This window comes from Lipotes vexillifer, unplaced genomic scaffold (assembly GCF_000442215.2).
Source record: "Lipotes vexillifer unplaced genomic scaffold, Lipotes_vexillifer_v1.1 scaffold590, whole genome shotgun sequence".
Classification (NCBI taxonomy): domain Eukaryota; kingdom Metazoa; phylum Chordata; class Mammalia; order Artiodactyla; family Lipotidae; genus Lipotes; species Lipotes vexillifer.
The window spans coordinates 2,213,227-2,228,764 of record NW_006778358.1 but is presented as its reverse complement, the minus strand read 5'-3'; the positions used below and the strand labels follow the sequence as shown (position 1 = coordinate 2,228,764).

At 39.5% G+C, this 15,538-nt stretch overlaps 1 protein-coding gene across 1 annotated transcript in view; it reads right to left on the bottom strand.

Moving 5' to 3' along the window:
• DNAH5 (dynein axonemal heavy chain 5) overlaps positions 1-15,538 on the bottom strand; it is a 207,251-nt gene that overhangs the window by 113,491 nt on the left and 78,222 nt on the right. The window contains 5 exon segments of the mRNA XM_007451616.1: positions 909-1,016; positions 1,878-2,012; positions 4,871-5,065; positions 5,401-5,588; positions 5,981-6,159. Of these exon segments, the coding sequence (XP_007451678.1) occupies positions 909-1,016; positions 1,878-2,012; positions 4,871-5,065; positions 5,401-5,588; positions 5,981-6,159 (805 nt within the window).

The following is a 15,538-nucleotide window of genomic DNA, read 5'->3' as shown; positions in this document are numbered from 1 at the left end:
TTCCGATTTTTCATATGCTATAAATTACTAATGTAAGTCACTTTATAAATTCGTTTATACTTAGCTTTTTAGGCAATGCTACAATTAATTTGGCCATATGATGAAGAAGCCATTTACAAAATGAATTATCACTTTTACCTGATTAGGAAATTAAGATCTTTATGTACTGCTCTTTAAAGGGGAAATGGCCACAAAATACTACCATATTGATTTTTATTACAAATATCTTCAAAGAATTGAAATGCATTTTATAAATATGAGCTAATCACCATTTCTATAAAAGAATTTTTTAAAAAACTCTTTTTCATAGGAAAGGAAGTTGAGGCATAAGGTTTTCATGATTCATTTCCATTCCTAAGAAGACTGTAAAAAGTTAAAGCTGCACCAAGTATCATGGGAAATCCAGACACCTAATGATACACTTAACATGATGGATCCCCCCAGAGCCCAAGGAAGAAATCACAAGTGATCTTGGGCCTGGGGAAAAAGGATGACAGCTAAGGAGCCATATGAGATCACTGCAAATGACACTCAGTAGCTACAGTCCTGAGACCAAAGCAATGTGGTAAACACCAGGGCCACAGAGAGAAACAAAACCAGCATGGGCAATGCAGCTGGCCAAGCTCCACTGGCCCCTGCTGACCCATCACATTTCATTGGGAATCTGGTGTGGAATGGTCTCCATCAATAATGGGGCCACTAGCATATGGCTGTAGCTGAGTGATGGTAGGAGACCCCCTGGGAGGAAAAGCTCTATCAATGGTGAGCAACGGCTTCTCTTAAAACTGTAGCCACAGCCTCAGTGTTGTTCTCGGAACTTGTAGATTTAGGCCACAACAGCTCCACTTGATTCCCATGAAGTTCAGATGAAAGGGACACTGTACTTGATGTCCTGTGAAATATATTACCTGTCTACTAATTGCCATTTCCAGTTCAGGGTAACCGGCCTTGTCCAGAAGAATATTTGGGAAGAGATCTTCAATCAAACTCAAAAATAAGGGTTCATCCTCATCAACCTCAGAAAGAAAATAAAGGGAGATCAGACCAAATCTTTTGGCATAAACATGGCAATATCAGATAAACTGAAAATGTCCAATACAGCCCAGATTACTTTGTCACAAACAGTAATAAATAAAATATCACCTCCACTGAAGTTGAGACATATTTTCATCATGTTTACTAAATTAAAAATTAGTTTTTAAAAAAGGGGTGTGGGGGGAGAAGAGAAAAAAAAAGGAAGGAAATAGAAGGAAAGAAAATATTGCCTACATGACAACCTTTCCATAAAACCACCAGATTGCAGAGTTTACTAAATAACCTACAATTTCTCATTTAACTTAAAAATAATTTTTTAAAATGAGAATGGTGGCAAATTCATGAATTGGAATTTGGTTCATACTCTTATTTTGAAATAAAAATATATCATTCTGTCATCCTGTACATGGATCCACTGATGCTGGACAACTGATTGTTCAGTCTCTACTGTGAAATCAAAGAATGTGAAATTATTACACACATGTAAAATTCACATACAATTTCCTTCCAAGTTCTACGTTCACAAAGGTAAAAGGGATTTTAGCTCTACAGCACAAAAATTTCAAGGTATTTGGAAATGTAAGACGTGGATTTTTAAAAATCCATTTTAATTCTATTGGAATAGACATGTTAGACTAGAGATGAGCCACCACAAAAATTGCTCCTGAAAAAATGTAATTGAAAGTTATGCTCTATGTAATTTAAATTTATGTTATGCTCTATGTATTTATCTGATAATTAAGCATTTTAAATGAGCACTTTAAATAAATATTTCTAATCGCATTTGTGCTTAGTTAAACTGAAATTTAAGTGGGTGGAACATTTCCATCTGTGAATCTTACCAGTTTGGAAAGATTCATATCTCGTAGTACACGCATGACAATTGTGGACTCCGTATCCGTGGGGTTGGCTCTTTTGGCTGCTCCCAGAGTTCGCAGAACAGACAGAATATTACGCAGACCAAAGTCATAATGTACCTGAAGAATATGAGGTACACCGGGCTTATTTTCAATATTAACTTACCCATAGAAACTGTACAAATTTGACAAAGACATAATGAATAAATGCTGATTTTCCTTTAGAAAATTTGTACAGTTAGTGGGGCAAAAAATTTTTTTTATCAACAGATTCTTTTTTTTAGCAAATGGAAAATACCCAAAAGAATCCTCTCCTGTACCATCATTAATTTAGGCCCTTAGATCAGAACTAATAGATCTTGACAGAGAGAAAGGAATAAATTTCCTCCTGGAGATACATGTCCCATTGAGCCCTTCTTAACGAATCATCCATAAGAAAATTTCCTCATATCTTGAAAGCTTAAATTCTGAACCAGAATTAAACTGAGACCTCACTCATGAACATCATATAAGTTTAAAAGACAGGGGTATTGAGGAGAAAGAAAAGTAGCTACATTCCAGGATTACCTAGAGGGGGAAACAATAAGGACAAATCAGAAAGTCAAGCCCCCAGCTTTGTTGTCCCTTTGATAGGTATTTATAAAAGCTCAATCATGCCAAATTTCAGCACATATAAAGTGAATAATTAAAAACCAATTATCCAACCACTATAGGAAAGAGTATCCCTGGCAGTTGGTCAAACAATTTAAAATAGAACTACCATATCATACAGCAATCCCACTTCAGGGAATACATTCAAAAGAATTGAAAGCAGAGTCTCAAAAAGATATTTAAACACTCACGTTCATAGGAACACTATTCACAATAGCCAGGAGGTGGAAGCAACCCAAATGCCCATCGACTGATGAACGGATAAACAAAACATGGCATACATTTAAAAATAAGAATGTTTTTCAACCAGGAAAAGGAAGCAAGTATAATACTATCACATGCTACACCATGGATGAAACTTGAGAACATTATACTAAATTAAATAAGCCAGTCACAAAAAGACAAATACTGTATGGTTCCACTTATATGAGCTTTCTAAAGTAGCCAAATACATGGAAACACAAAGTAAAATTGTGGTTACCAGGGAATGGGGGGAAGGGAAGAGTGGAGTTGTTTAATGGGTATAGAGTTTCAGTTTTGCAAGACAAAAAAGTTATGGAGATCTGTTCCACAACAATGTGCATTTACTTAACACTACCGAACTATATGCTTAAACATGGTTAAGTGATAAATTTAATATTTTTTCATCATAATTCTAAAAACCTATAGAAAAAAAAAAAAAAACATTATCTGCTAATTGGGAGCAGTATGCATCACTTAATACCAATCGTTTGGAGGATAGAGCACATAAAAATATTCAGACCGAGTTCCTGCCTTCAAGGAGTTTAAATTCTAATTGTGGCAATAAAATAAAAATATGAGCAAGCTTGCATAAAAGTACAGTAACAATGACTTGAAAGTACTGGTGAGTGGAATTAATTAAGGAAAACTTATCAGCATTAGACTCTGTTAAATCTATGGGCATGAAGTGAGATTCACAGAATGCTCACCAAGGGATCAGCATGGGGCCAACTGTTTTGTACACATGGACTCATTTCATTTCCCTTGTGACCTTGTGACCTTGTGAACAAGGGCAATAGGAGTGAAGGAGGAGAAATGAAATTAGAGAGGAAGAGGGCAGGAGTCAGTGATGTGGGAGCTTCTCTACCTGCAAGAAACAGCAGGGAAAAGGGAAGAATCAGTGAGTAAAGGCTGCAATAATCAGAAGAAACCAAGAATGTTTTGAGTGAGAATGGAATATAGTTGAACCTGTGGGTATAACCTAGCTTCAAAGCAGTTTGGATTGAGAGGTTCCTCAAAACCATGAGGACACATGACATATATTATGATGAATGAACAGGTGAGATAAAAAGCAAACATCAATATTCATAATTCTTTGGCTCTTAAGTCAGTTCAGACAGTGTAAACTTTATTTCTATGCCTTAAATGCTAATTTCTTCAAATGTACTTAGTAAAACTATGCACGTAAAATTGTTTTTGCCATGATACAACTTTCTACTTTGTATGTATGAGGTACCTTGTCAACAACCGCAGCCCACAATTTTTTTTTAATTTTTATTTTAGATTAGAGTATAGCTGATTTACAATATTGTGTTAGTTTCAGGTGTACAGCAAAGTGATTCAGTTACACATATACATATGTGTATTCTTTTTAAGATTCTTTTCCAGTATAGGTTATTACAGAATACTAAGTACAGTTCCCTGTGCCATACAGTAAGTCTTTGTTGTATACCTATTTTATATATAGTAGTATGTATATGTTAATCCCAAACTCCTCATTTACCCCTCCCCCTGCCTCCCCTTTTGGTAACCATAGGCTTGTTTTCTATATCTGTGAGTCTATTTCTGTTTTGTAAATAAGTTCCTTTGTATCATTTTTTTAGATTCCACATGTAATTGATATCATATGGTATTTGTCTTTCTCTGCCTGACTTCACTTAGTCTGATCATCTCTAGGTCCATCCATGTTGCTGCAAATGGCACTATTTCATTCTTTTTTATGGCTGAGTAATATTCCACTGTATATATGTACCACATCTTCTTTATCCATTCATCTTTTGATGGACATTTAGGTTGCTTCCATGTCTTGGCTATTGTAAGCAGTGCTGCAATGAATACTGGGGTGCATGTATCTTTTCGAATTACAGTTTTGTCTGGATATATGCCCAGGAGAGGGATTGCTGTGTCATATGGTAGTTCTATTTTTAGTTTTCTGAGGAACCTCTATACTGTTTTCCACAGTGGCTGCACCAACTTACATTACCCCCCAACAGTGTAGATGGATTCCCTTTTCTCCACACCCTCTCCAGCACTGAATAAAAAATTTAAATATGCCTAAGTACATAGGGACCTTCAGAATGTCACACCTGCTTAGAAAGCTGCTCCTCACACAGCTTGTAGAGCGTGAAAAACTTCCTGGCCAAAACAATGTTATCAGTGAAGCCGCAACTAGCCAACTTCACCCTGATGATAATCTGTCGGTCAGGCACCATCATGGCCACGGAGCGGAAGTTAATCTTCAAGTTTTCAGGGAGTTCCTGCCGCCCAGCATAGCCAGGATTCTATACAGAAAATAAAAGCCAAGGATGAATGATACGGTCATGGGGTAACAAGCGCAACACATCAGCATGATATTAAAAGATTCATTATGCACACACAACAAATCTGGAATGACAACCAGAAAATTCATTTACATATCTCACTCTTCTTTTAACTGGAGAGACTAAGTCATGAGTTATTAATATGAGCTCTGTTTAACACCAAAGGTTTTCAAACAGGAGTGAAAATTACAATCTCAATTTCCATTCATGGAAAATAAGTGACATATGAACAGGGACATGTGTGAAAACTGTGATAAGAAGGCTGAAGTTCAGTAGCTCTTCTTGTGGTTCCTTACCATAGTTAGAAAAAGCCCAAATTCAGGGTTCATAGTCACATTATCTCCATCAGTAAAAATAAAAGATTTTTTACGCTCCTTTTTACATGTCAGAATAATGGAAATCTGCTGGGCTGCAACGGAGAGAACTGGTAGGTCGATACGATTAAATTCATCAAAACAACCCCAGGATCCAGACTGAGCCAGTCCTTAGAACGGAAATTGAATAGAAAATCCAATTAGTACATAATTTTGGAAAGTCAAAGAAAAAGAGCATTATGCAATTGCCAGGTCAAGCCACAGATAAGTTTGCTCAAACATAAAAGTTGAACAAATAGATCACACATTGAATGCCTCCAAAATAACTCACAATGTGACCCTTTATCTGTAAACACCCAACCTGCAGGGATAAAGGAACATTACAAAGGCAAGTGATATTGACATTTGACCCACACAACACTGGTAAGATTCAGGTTTCCCAAAAAGTTTTACAAAGTTGGAAAATGACACTAAGATGTAGCCAATTGTTGAAAAATAAATCTTAACAAGATATTCCACCTTAGCTTAAATTTCTCATGAAATAAAAATATATAACCCTCACCTTTAAAAATCCGTCCAAGTCCTCGGAAATCCATCTGGTCTGAACAATTGAAAACCACGACATATTTCCCAAGACATCGTCCCATATCTTTGGTCGTTTCTGTTTTGCCTGTTCCTGCTGGTCCAGTGGGAGCTCCCCCCATGCTCATTCCCAGAGCTTGAGCCAACGTGATATAACACCTGGAGGGGTAGAGAAATCACTAGAACCACACCACTGGCATATGGAAGATACTGCTGAGACATCGCAGTGACATGATACAGGCACAAAATTGAAAAAAGGAAGAGCCTGACCATTATCCCTACATAACCTTTCCAAAACTGCATCTTAAAATACACTTATCCTTATGGATATTAACATGTGTTGAGGAAAAAGGAAGGAGGGAGTGGTCCATGGTCACATACGTTTGAAAACTCTTACAAAGGTTCAACAGGATTTTTTATGACAATGTGTATTCACAATCTTCAATTATGAAAAAGAGTACATAGAATTTCCAAAACTTATTTGGCAACTTTTTCACAGAAATCTACCAACATCTAAAGAAGGGTATTCTAGGAAACAGACTGGGGGCCATTATGTAGATTAATCCCCTTTTGAATCTAAGAGTCGATGATTTGATAAACTTGGAAACCAATGATCACATGAGATTTAAATCACACATTGCTAAATAATCACACCTTAAATCTATTTCTGGGAGCATCTACTAAACTTGCAAATACCTTCTACTGTATCTTACAGTATGATATCAACAAATAAAAGATTCTGGTGAGAGAATACAAGAATGCCTGTGAAGGAAAACAACCTATAACTTGCTGATGAATTGCTCAATTTCCCAGCATCACCCAGTGCCGTAAAAGGAGGTAATCTACAATATAATGCAGTTTAGGGCTTACTTACAGCTAAACTCTAAAGCATTCATCTGGACTTGAAAAAAATTTTTGAAGAAAATAAAGTGATTATCCAGCAATGAAGTGTGGGAATGAGAAGTGAGCACACCCATCCCAGAAGCGTCTAGATTCTCAATTTTATTGGGTTTGGGTTCCCCAAAAGGCAGGAAAATGACTCAGCCCCGAATGCAAAAAATGAGCCTGGATTCAAAGAAGGAGATGTGGGTATAAAATCAGAAGGATGTCTGATCTCACTTTGATTCTGCCTTTTAACCCAAGGTCTTATCTTTCCTCTTGAACTCTTGTTATCCCTTGCACAGCAGTCTCCGTAATAACAGCTAACATGCCATAATAGCTCCACCTACACTATGGCACTTAAACCCCACTGAACCCTGCAGGGAAGCCACTTATTTTCACCATTTTACAGATGAGGAGAGAGGCTCACAGAGATGGAATAGTTTTTCTCAGGGTCATGGTGGAGGGAGCAGAGATTTCAGCCAGTCTGTGTGGCCACAAGCTCTCACGCTGCCCAGCTCTAGGACACATCCACACTCTCACGGTAAGGAATAAATCTCCAGGAACTCTGGCCACCCAGTTGCTCTGTCTTGCAAATCCTCCTTTTCATGGGATCATTTGGGTTTATATTTAAACTGAAGAAGTAACAAGTTGTTAAGCTGCCAGAAAGAAATCATGCTATTTACATGAAGAAAGGGCAGCCATGCCCGGTGATTTATCCCTCACTTTCTCCAATAGGTGGGACTTCAGTCCTGTTGATACCAAGCAGGACCCTGTGCGGCTCCTGGGCACAAAAGCCGTTCTGTGTCCCCTATTTCTTGATTACAGGAAACAGGCTTCATTCAGCCTCCAAGACCTTCCTTGAGTTCCAAGGAGCAGGTTCAAACAGTTGCTAATTAGGGAAGAGGGGGGATGTGAGACAAGGGAGGAACAGTCAAAAGAAACAACAGCACAGCCTTGGAGCAGGGTCCTGGTTCCCCACCACAGGATATTCATAACGATATCTTTGAGCTGTTTTGCCGATACTGAAACCCCCTGCCAGGTGGGAGAAGTTAACTGCATGCTGCCCACAAGCACACAGACCCCAGACCAGTTGAAACCAGAAGGTTGATGATGCCGACTCCCACTTAGCTCCCCACCGATCAATCAGAAGAATGTCCACAGGCTGATCACGCCCTCTCTGAACCATTACTATAAAACTCCTCACTACCCCCTCCAGATCGGGACACACAGTTTTGAGGTTATTAGCCCGCTGTGGCCCCCTTAACCTGGCAAAGCAATAAAGCTATGCTTTTTTACTTCACCCCAAACTCTGTCTCTGAGAATTAATTTGGTGTTGGGGTACAGAGGCCAATATGCTGGCACCCAAACCCTCTAGGACTTGCCTTTCAAAGACAAGCATGGATCTTCCAGAACATCTTCATGTACTTGTTGACATGATTCTCTCCAGAGCATTCTACATGTATGTGTACCTCACCCCCTCCCTTCTCTGCTTTCCTTTCCAGTCTCTGCTGCTTTCAAAAATCTCATCATTCATGAACGGGTTTGGACTTTATGTGATTTAGTGGCCTTTTAGCAGCTCTACTATACTTTCCTGCCTCCCCACTAGATGGCCATAAGCCCTCTGCTGTCAGGACCTACTTTTACCCCCAGCTATTTGCCTAACCCTTGTCACCTAGTATTCTGTGAACATTTGTTGAATAAATGGCTTGTGCTGGTCCAGCCATACACTTTTATCTGCTTCCTCCTTTCCCAGTAGCTACTAGAGTTAGAGATGCAGAATGTGACCCTGGCACCAACCCCATGACCCAGGGCTCATTAGCACACAAGTATAGTATTAAGTATTCATAGTGATCTAGATGCATTTCACCACACGTAAACCAGAAGTACTTTCAGCTCCTATTCTTAAACAGTATTGATTCTAAAATGCTGAAAAACTTGTCAAGACAACAGGGTATATGCATCAGAAAGTGAATTATCTTTGTTGAGAACTTGGATTAGTTATAGATTCTTAGATTATTGGACAGGCTTAAGGAGAAATGAAAGGAAAGGTTGGTAAAGAATGTGTTATCAATGATTAACTCAATATTGAAAAAACAAACAACCCAATCAAAAAATGGACAGAAGACCAAAATAGACATTTGTCCAAAGAAGTCATACAGATGGCCAAGAAGCACATGAAAAGATGTTCAATATCGCTAATTCTTAGAGAAATGCAAATCAAAACTGCAATGAGGTATCACCTCACACCAGTTAGAATAGCCACCATTAAAATGTCTACAAATAACAAATGCTGGAGAGGGTGTGGAGAAAAGGGAACCCTCCTGCACTGTTGGTGGAAATGTAAATTGGTGCAGCCACTATGGAAAACAGTATGGAGGTTCCTTAAAAAACTAAAAACAGAGTCACCGTATGGTCCAGCAATCCCACCCCTGGGCATACATCCAGAAAAGATGAAAACTCTAATTCAAAAAGATACGTGCATCGCAATGTTCATAGCTGCAATATTTACAATAGCCAAGACACAGAAACAACCCAAGTGCCCATCAACAGAGGATTGGCTTAAGAAGATGTGGTGTGTGTATATATACACACACATGCACACATAATGGAATATTACTCATTCACAAAAAAAAAAAAGAAAAGAAATAGTGCCACATGCAGCAATGTGAATGAGCCTAGAGAATATTAGTGAAGTAAGTCAGAGAAAGACAAATGTTATATGATATCGCATATGTGGAATCTAAAAAACAATACAAATGAATATATATATAAAACAGAAACAGACTCACAAACATAGAAAAAAAACTTACAGTTACCAAGTGGTAGATAGAGGGAGGGACACATTAGGAGTATGGGATTAACAGATACACACTACTATACATAAAATAGATAAGTAACAAGGATTTACTGTATAGCACGGGAAATTATATTCAATATCTTATAATAACCTATAATGGAACATAATCTGAAAAAAAATAACTGAAGCAATTTGCTGTCCACTTGAAACTAACACAATATTGTAAATCAACTATACTTCAATTTAAAAATTTCTAGGGCTTCCCTGGTGGTGCAGTGGTTAAGAATCCGCCTGTCAATGCAGGGGACACGGGTTCGAGCCCTGGTCTGGGAAGATCCCACATGCCGCAGAGCAACTAAGCCCACGCGCCACAACTACTAAGCCTGTGCTCTAGAGCCCACGAGGCACGACTCCTGAGCCTGTGTGCCAGAACTACTGAAGCCCGCGTGCCTAGAGCCCATGCTCCACAAGAGAAGCCACCGCAATGAGAAGCCAGCGCACCACAACGAACAGTAGCCCTCACTTGCCGCAACCAGAGAAAGCCCACGTACAGCAACAAAGACCCAACGCAGCCAAAAATAAATAAATAAATAAAATTTTAAAAATAAAAAATTCTAAACAAACAAAAAAAGAATGAAAAACAATAGTCATAGCAACATTATTAATGATGACTAACATTTACTCAGTGGCAGGCCCAGTGCTGGGTCCCTACCTACATTACCTCTAGTCCACACAATGATTCCAAAAGAAGGGACTCAGAAAGGTTAGCTGTCTTGGCCAAGACTACACAGCCCAGTGGCCAAGATCCAGGTATAACTCACGGAAGCTGTGAGAACATGTCAGAGAAAGAACACACGTCATGAGGCCTGTCTACGATTTTTTTTTTTTTTTTTTTTGAGACATCGCAGTGACATGATACAGGCACAAAATTGAAAAAAGGAAGAGCCTGACCATTATCCCTACATAACCTTTCCAAAACTGCATCTTAAAATACACTTATCCTTATGGATATTAACATGTGTTGAGGAAAAAGGAAGGAGGGAGTGGTCCATGGTCACATACGTTTGAAAACTCTTACAAAGGTTCAACAGGATTTTTTATGACAATGTGTATTCACAATCTTCAATTATGAAAAAGAGTACATAGAATTTCCAAAACTTATTTGGCAACTTTTTCACAGAAATCTACCAACATCTAAAGAAGGGTATTCTAGGAAACAGACTGGGGGCCATTATGTAGATTAATCCCCTTTTGAATCTAAGAGTCGATGATTTGATAAACTTGGAAACCAATGATCACATGAGATTTAAATCACACATTGCTAAATAATCACACCTTAAATCTATTTCTGGGAGCATCTACTAAACTTGCAAATACCTTCTACTGTATCTTACAGTATGATATCAACAAATAAAAGATTCTGGTGAGAGAATACAAGAATGCCTGTGAAGGAAAACAACCTATAACTTGCTGATGAATTGCTCAATTTCCCAGCATCACCCAGTGCCGTAAAAGGAGGTAATCTACAATATAATGCAGTTTAGGGCTTACTTACAGCTAAACTCTAAAGCATTCATCTGGACTTGAAAAAAATTTTTGAAGAAAATAAAGTGATTATCCAGCAATGAAGTGTGGGAATGAGAAGTGAGCACACCCATCCCAGAAGCGTCTAGATTCTCAATTTTATTGGGTTTGGGTTCCCCAAAAGGCAGGAAAATGACTCAGCCCCGAATGCAAAAAATGAGCCTGGATTCAAAGAAGGAGATGTGGGTATAAAATCAGAAGGATGTCTGATCTCACTTTGATTCTGCCTTTTAACCCAAGGTCTTATCTTTCCTCTTGAACTCTTGTTATCCCTTGCACAGCAGTCTCCGTAATAACAGCTAACATGCCATAATAGCTCCACCTACACTATGGCACTTAAACCCCACTGAACCCTGCAGGGAAGCCACTTATTTTCACCATTTTACAGATGAGGAGAGAGGCTCACAGAGATGGAATAGTTTTTCTCAGGGTCATGGTGGAGGGAGCAGAGATTTCAGCCAGTCTGTGTGGCCACAAGCTCTCACGCTGCCCAGCTCTAGGACACATCCACACTCTCACGGTAAGGAATAAATCTCCAGGAACTCTGGCCACCCAGTTGCTCTGTCTTGCAAATCCTCCTTATCATGGGATCATTTGGGTTTATATTTAAACTGAAGAAGTAACAAGTTGTTAAGCTGCCAGAAAGAAATCATGCTATTTACATGAAGAAAGGGCAGCCATGCCCGGTGATTTATCCCTCACTTTCTCCAATAGGTGGGACTTCAGTCCTGTTGATACCAAGCAGGACCCTGTGCGGCTCCTGGGCACAAAAGCCGTTCTGTGTCCCCTATTTCTTGATTACAGGAAACAGGCTTCATTCAGCCTCCAAGACCTTCCTTGAGTTCCAAGGAGCAGGTTCAAACAGTTGCTAATTAGGGAAGAGGGGGGATGTGAGACAAGGGAGGAACAGTCAAAAGAAACAACAGCACAGCCTTGGAGCAGGGTCCTGGTTCCCCACCACAGGATATTCATAACGATATCTTTGAGCTGTTTTGCCGATACTGAAACCCCCTGCCAGGTGGGAGAAGTTAACTGCATGCTGCCCACAAGCACACAGACCCCAGACCAGTTGAAACCAGAAGGTTGATGATGCCGACTCCCACTTAGCTCCCCACCGATCAATCAGAAGAATGTCCACAGGCTGATCACGCCCTCTCTGAACCATTACTATAAAACTCCTCACTACCCCCTCCAGATCGGGACACACAGTTTTGAGGTTATTAGCCCGCTGTGGCCCCCTTAACCTGGCAAAGCAATAAAGCTATGCTTTTTTACTTCACCCCAAACTCTGTCTCTGAGAATTAATTTGGTGTTGGGGTACAGAGGCCAATATGCTGGCACCCAAACCCTCTAGGACTTGCCTTTCAAAGACAAGCATGGATCTTCCAGAACATCTTCATGTACTTGTTGACATGATTCTCTCCAGAGCATTCTACATGTATGTGTACCTCACCCCCTCCCTTCTCTGCTTTCCTTTCCAGTCTCTGCTGCTTTCAAAAATCTCATCATTCATGAACGGGTTTGGACTTTATGTGATTTAGTGGCCTTTTAGCAGCTCTACTATACTTTCCTGCCTCCCCACTAGATGGCCATAAGCCCTCTGCTGTCAGGACCTACTTTTACCCCCAGCTATTTGCCTAACCCTTGTCACCTAGTATTCTGTGAACATTTGTTGAATAAATGGCTTGTGCTGGTCCAGCCATACACTTTTATCTGCTTCCTCCTTTCCCAGTAGCTACTAGAGTTAGAGATGCAGAATGTGACCCTGGCACCAACCCCATGACCCAGGGCTCATTAGCACACAAGTATAGTATTAAGTATTCATAGTGATCTAGATGCATTTCACCACACGTAAACCAGAAGTACTTTCAGCTCCTATTCTTAAACAGTATTGATTCTAAAATGCTGAAAAACTTGTCAAGACAACAGGGTATATGCATCAGAAAGTGAATTATCTTTGTTGAGAACTTGGATTAGTTATAGATTCTTAGATTATTGGACAGGCTTAAGGAGAAATGAAAGGAAAGGTTGGTAAAGAATGTGTTATCAATGATTAACTCAATATTGAAAAAACAAACAACCCAATCAAAAAATGGACAGAAGACCAAAATAGACATTTGTCCAAAGAAGTCATACAGATGGCCAAGAAGCACATGAAAAGATGTTCAATATCGCTAATTCTTAGAGAAATGCAAATCAAAACTGCAATGAGGTATCACCTCACACCAGTTAGAATAGCCACCATTAAAATGTCTACAAATAACAAATGCTGGAGAGGGTGTGGAGAAAAGGGAACCCTCCTGCACTGTTGGTGGAAATGTAAATTGGTGCAGCCACTATGGAAAACAGTATGGAGGTTCCTTAAAAAACTAAAAACAGAGTCACCGTATGGTCCAGCAATCCCACCCCTGGGCATACATCCAGAAAAGATGAAAACTCTAATTCAAAAAGATACGTGCATCGCAATGTTCATAGCTGCAATATTTACAATAGCCAAGACACAGAAACAACCCAAGTGCCCATCAACAGAGGATTGGCTTAAGAAGATGTGGTGTGTGTATATATACACACACATGCACACATAATGGAATATTACTCATTCACAAAAAAAAAAAAGAAAAGAAATAGTGCCACATGCAGCAATGTGAATGAGCCTAGAGAATATTAGTGAAGTAAGTCAGAGAAAGACAAATGTTATATGATATCGCATATGTGGAATCTAAAAAACAATACAAATGAATATATATATAAAACAGAAACAGACTCACAAACATAGAAAAAAAACTTACAGTTACCAAGTGGTAGATAGAGGGAGGGACACATTAGGAGTATGGGATTAACAGATACACACTACTATACATAAAATAGATAAGTAACAAGGATTTACTGTATAGCACGGGAAATTATATTCAATATCTTATAATAACCTATAATGGAACATAATCTGAAAAAAAATAACTGAAGCAATTTGCTGTCCACTTGAAACTAACACAATATTGTAAATCAACTATACTTCAATTTAAAAATTTCTAGGGCTTCCCTGGTGGTGCAGTGGTTAAGAATCCGCCTGTCAATGCAGGGGACACGGGTTCGAGCCCTGGTCTGGGAAGATCCCACATGCCGCAGAGCAACTAAGCCCACGCGCCACAACTACTAAGCCTGTGCTCTAGAGCCCACGAGGCACGACTCCTGAGCCTGTGTGCCAGAACTACTGAAGCCCGCGTGCCTAGAGCCCATGCTCCACAAGAGAAGCCACCGCAATGAGAAGCCAGCGCACCACAACGAACAGTAGCCCTCACTTGCCGCAACCAGAGAAAGCCCACGTACAGCAACAAAGACCCAACGCAGCCAAAAATAAATAAATAAATAAAATTTTAAAAATAAAAAATTCTAAACAAACAAAAAAAGAATGAAAAACAATAGTCATAGCAACATTATTAATGATGACTAACATTTACTCAGTGGCAGGCCCAGTGCTGGGTCCCTACCTACATTACCTCTAGTCCACACAATGATTCCAAAAGAAGGGACTCAGAAAGGTTAGCTGTCTTGGCCAAGACTACACAGCCCAGTGGCCAAGATCCAGGTATAACTCACGGAAGCTGTGAGAACATGTCAGAGAAAGAACACACGTCATGAGGCCTGTCTACGATTTTTTTTTTTTTTTTTTTTTTGGCCACACTGCACAGCTTGTGGGATGTTAGTTCCCCAACCAGGGATCAAACCCAGGTCCTCTACAGTAAGAGTTCAGAGTCTTAACCACTGGACCACCAGGGAATTCCCCTGTTTACATTTCTTATCAAGAAGATAAGATGTCTCCATCAGTCTTCAATTTCTGCTGCCCTCGGTCTTAAGTGATAGCAGTACAGCAAGTCCCCTACATACGAACCTTAAAGTTGCGAACTTTCAAAGACGCGAACGTGCTCCATCAACATCATGCATGAGTGGAATTGCAGCTTTCCCTCCATCTCCTATTGCTGACAATCCTTCAGCTCTACAATCTCCCACCTCCCCTCCCTCCTCCAGTCAGTAATTCTATTTGCCTGTTCACTCGATGCCAGCCCCTGGATGCCAGCTGTTGTACTGTACTTTTCAAGGTACTGTACTGTAAGATTAAACATGTTTTCTTTATGTTTTGTGTTTGTTTGTTTTTTATGTATCATTTGTGTGAAAAGTATTATAAATCTATTACAGTACAGTATATATAGCCAATTGTGTTAGTTGGGTACCTAGGCTAACTTTGCTGGACTTACAAACAAATTGGACTTACGAACG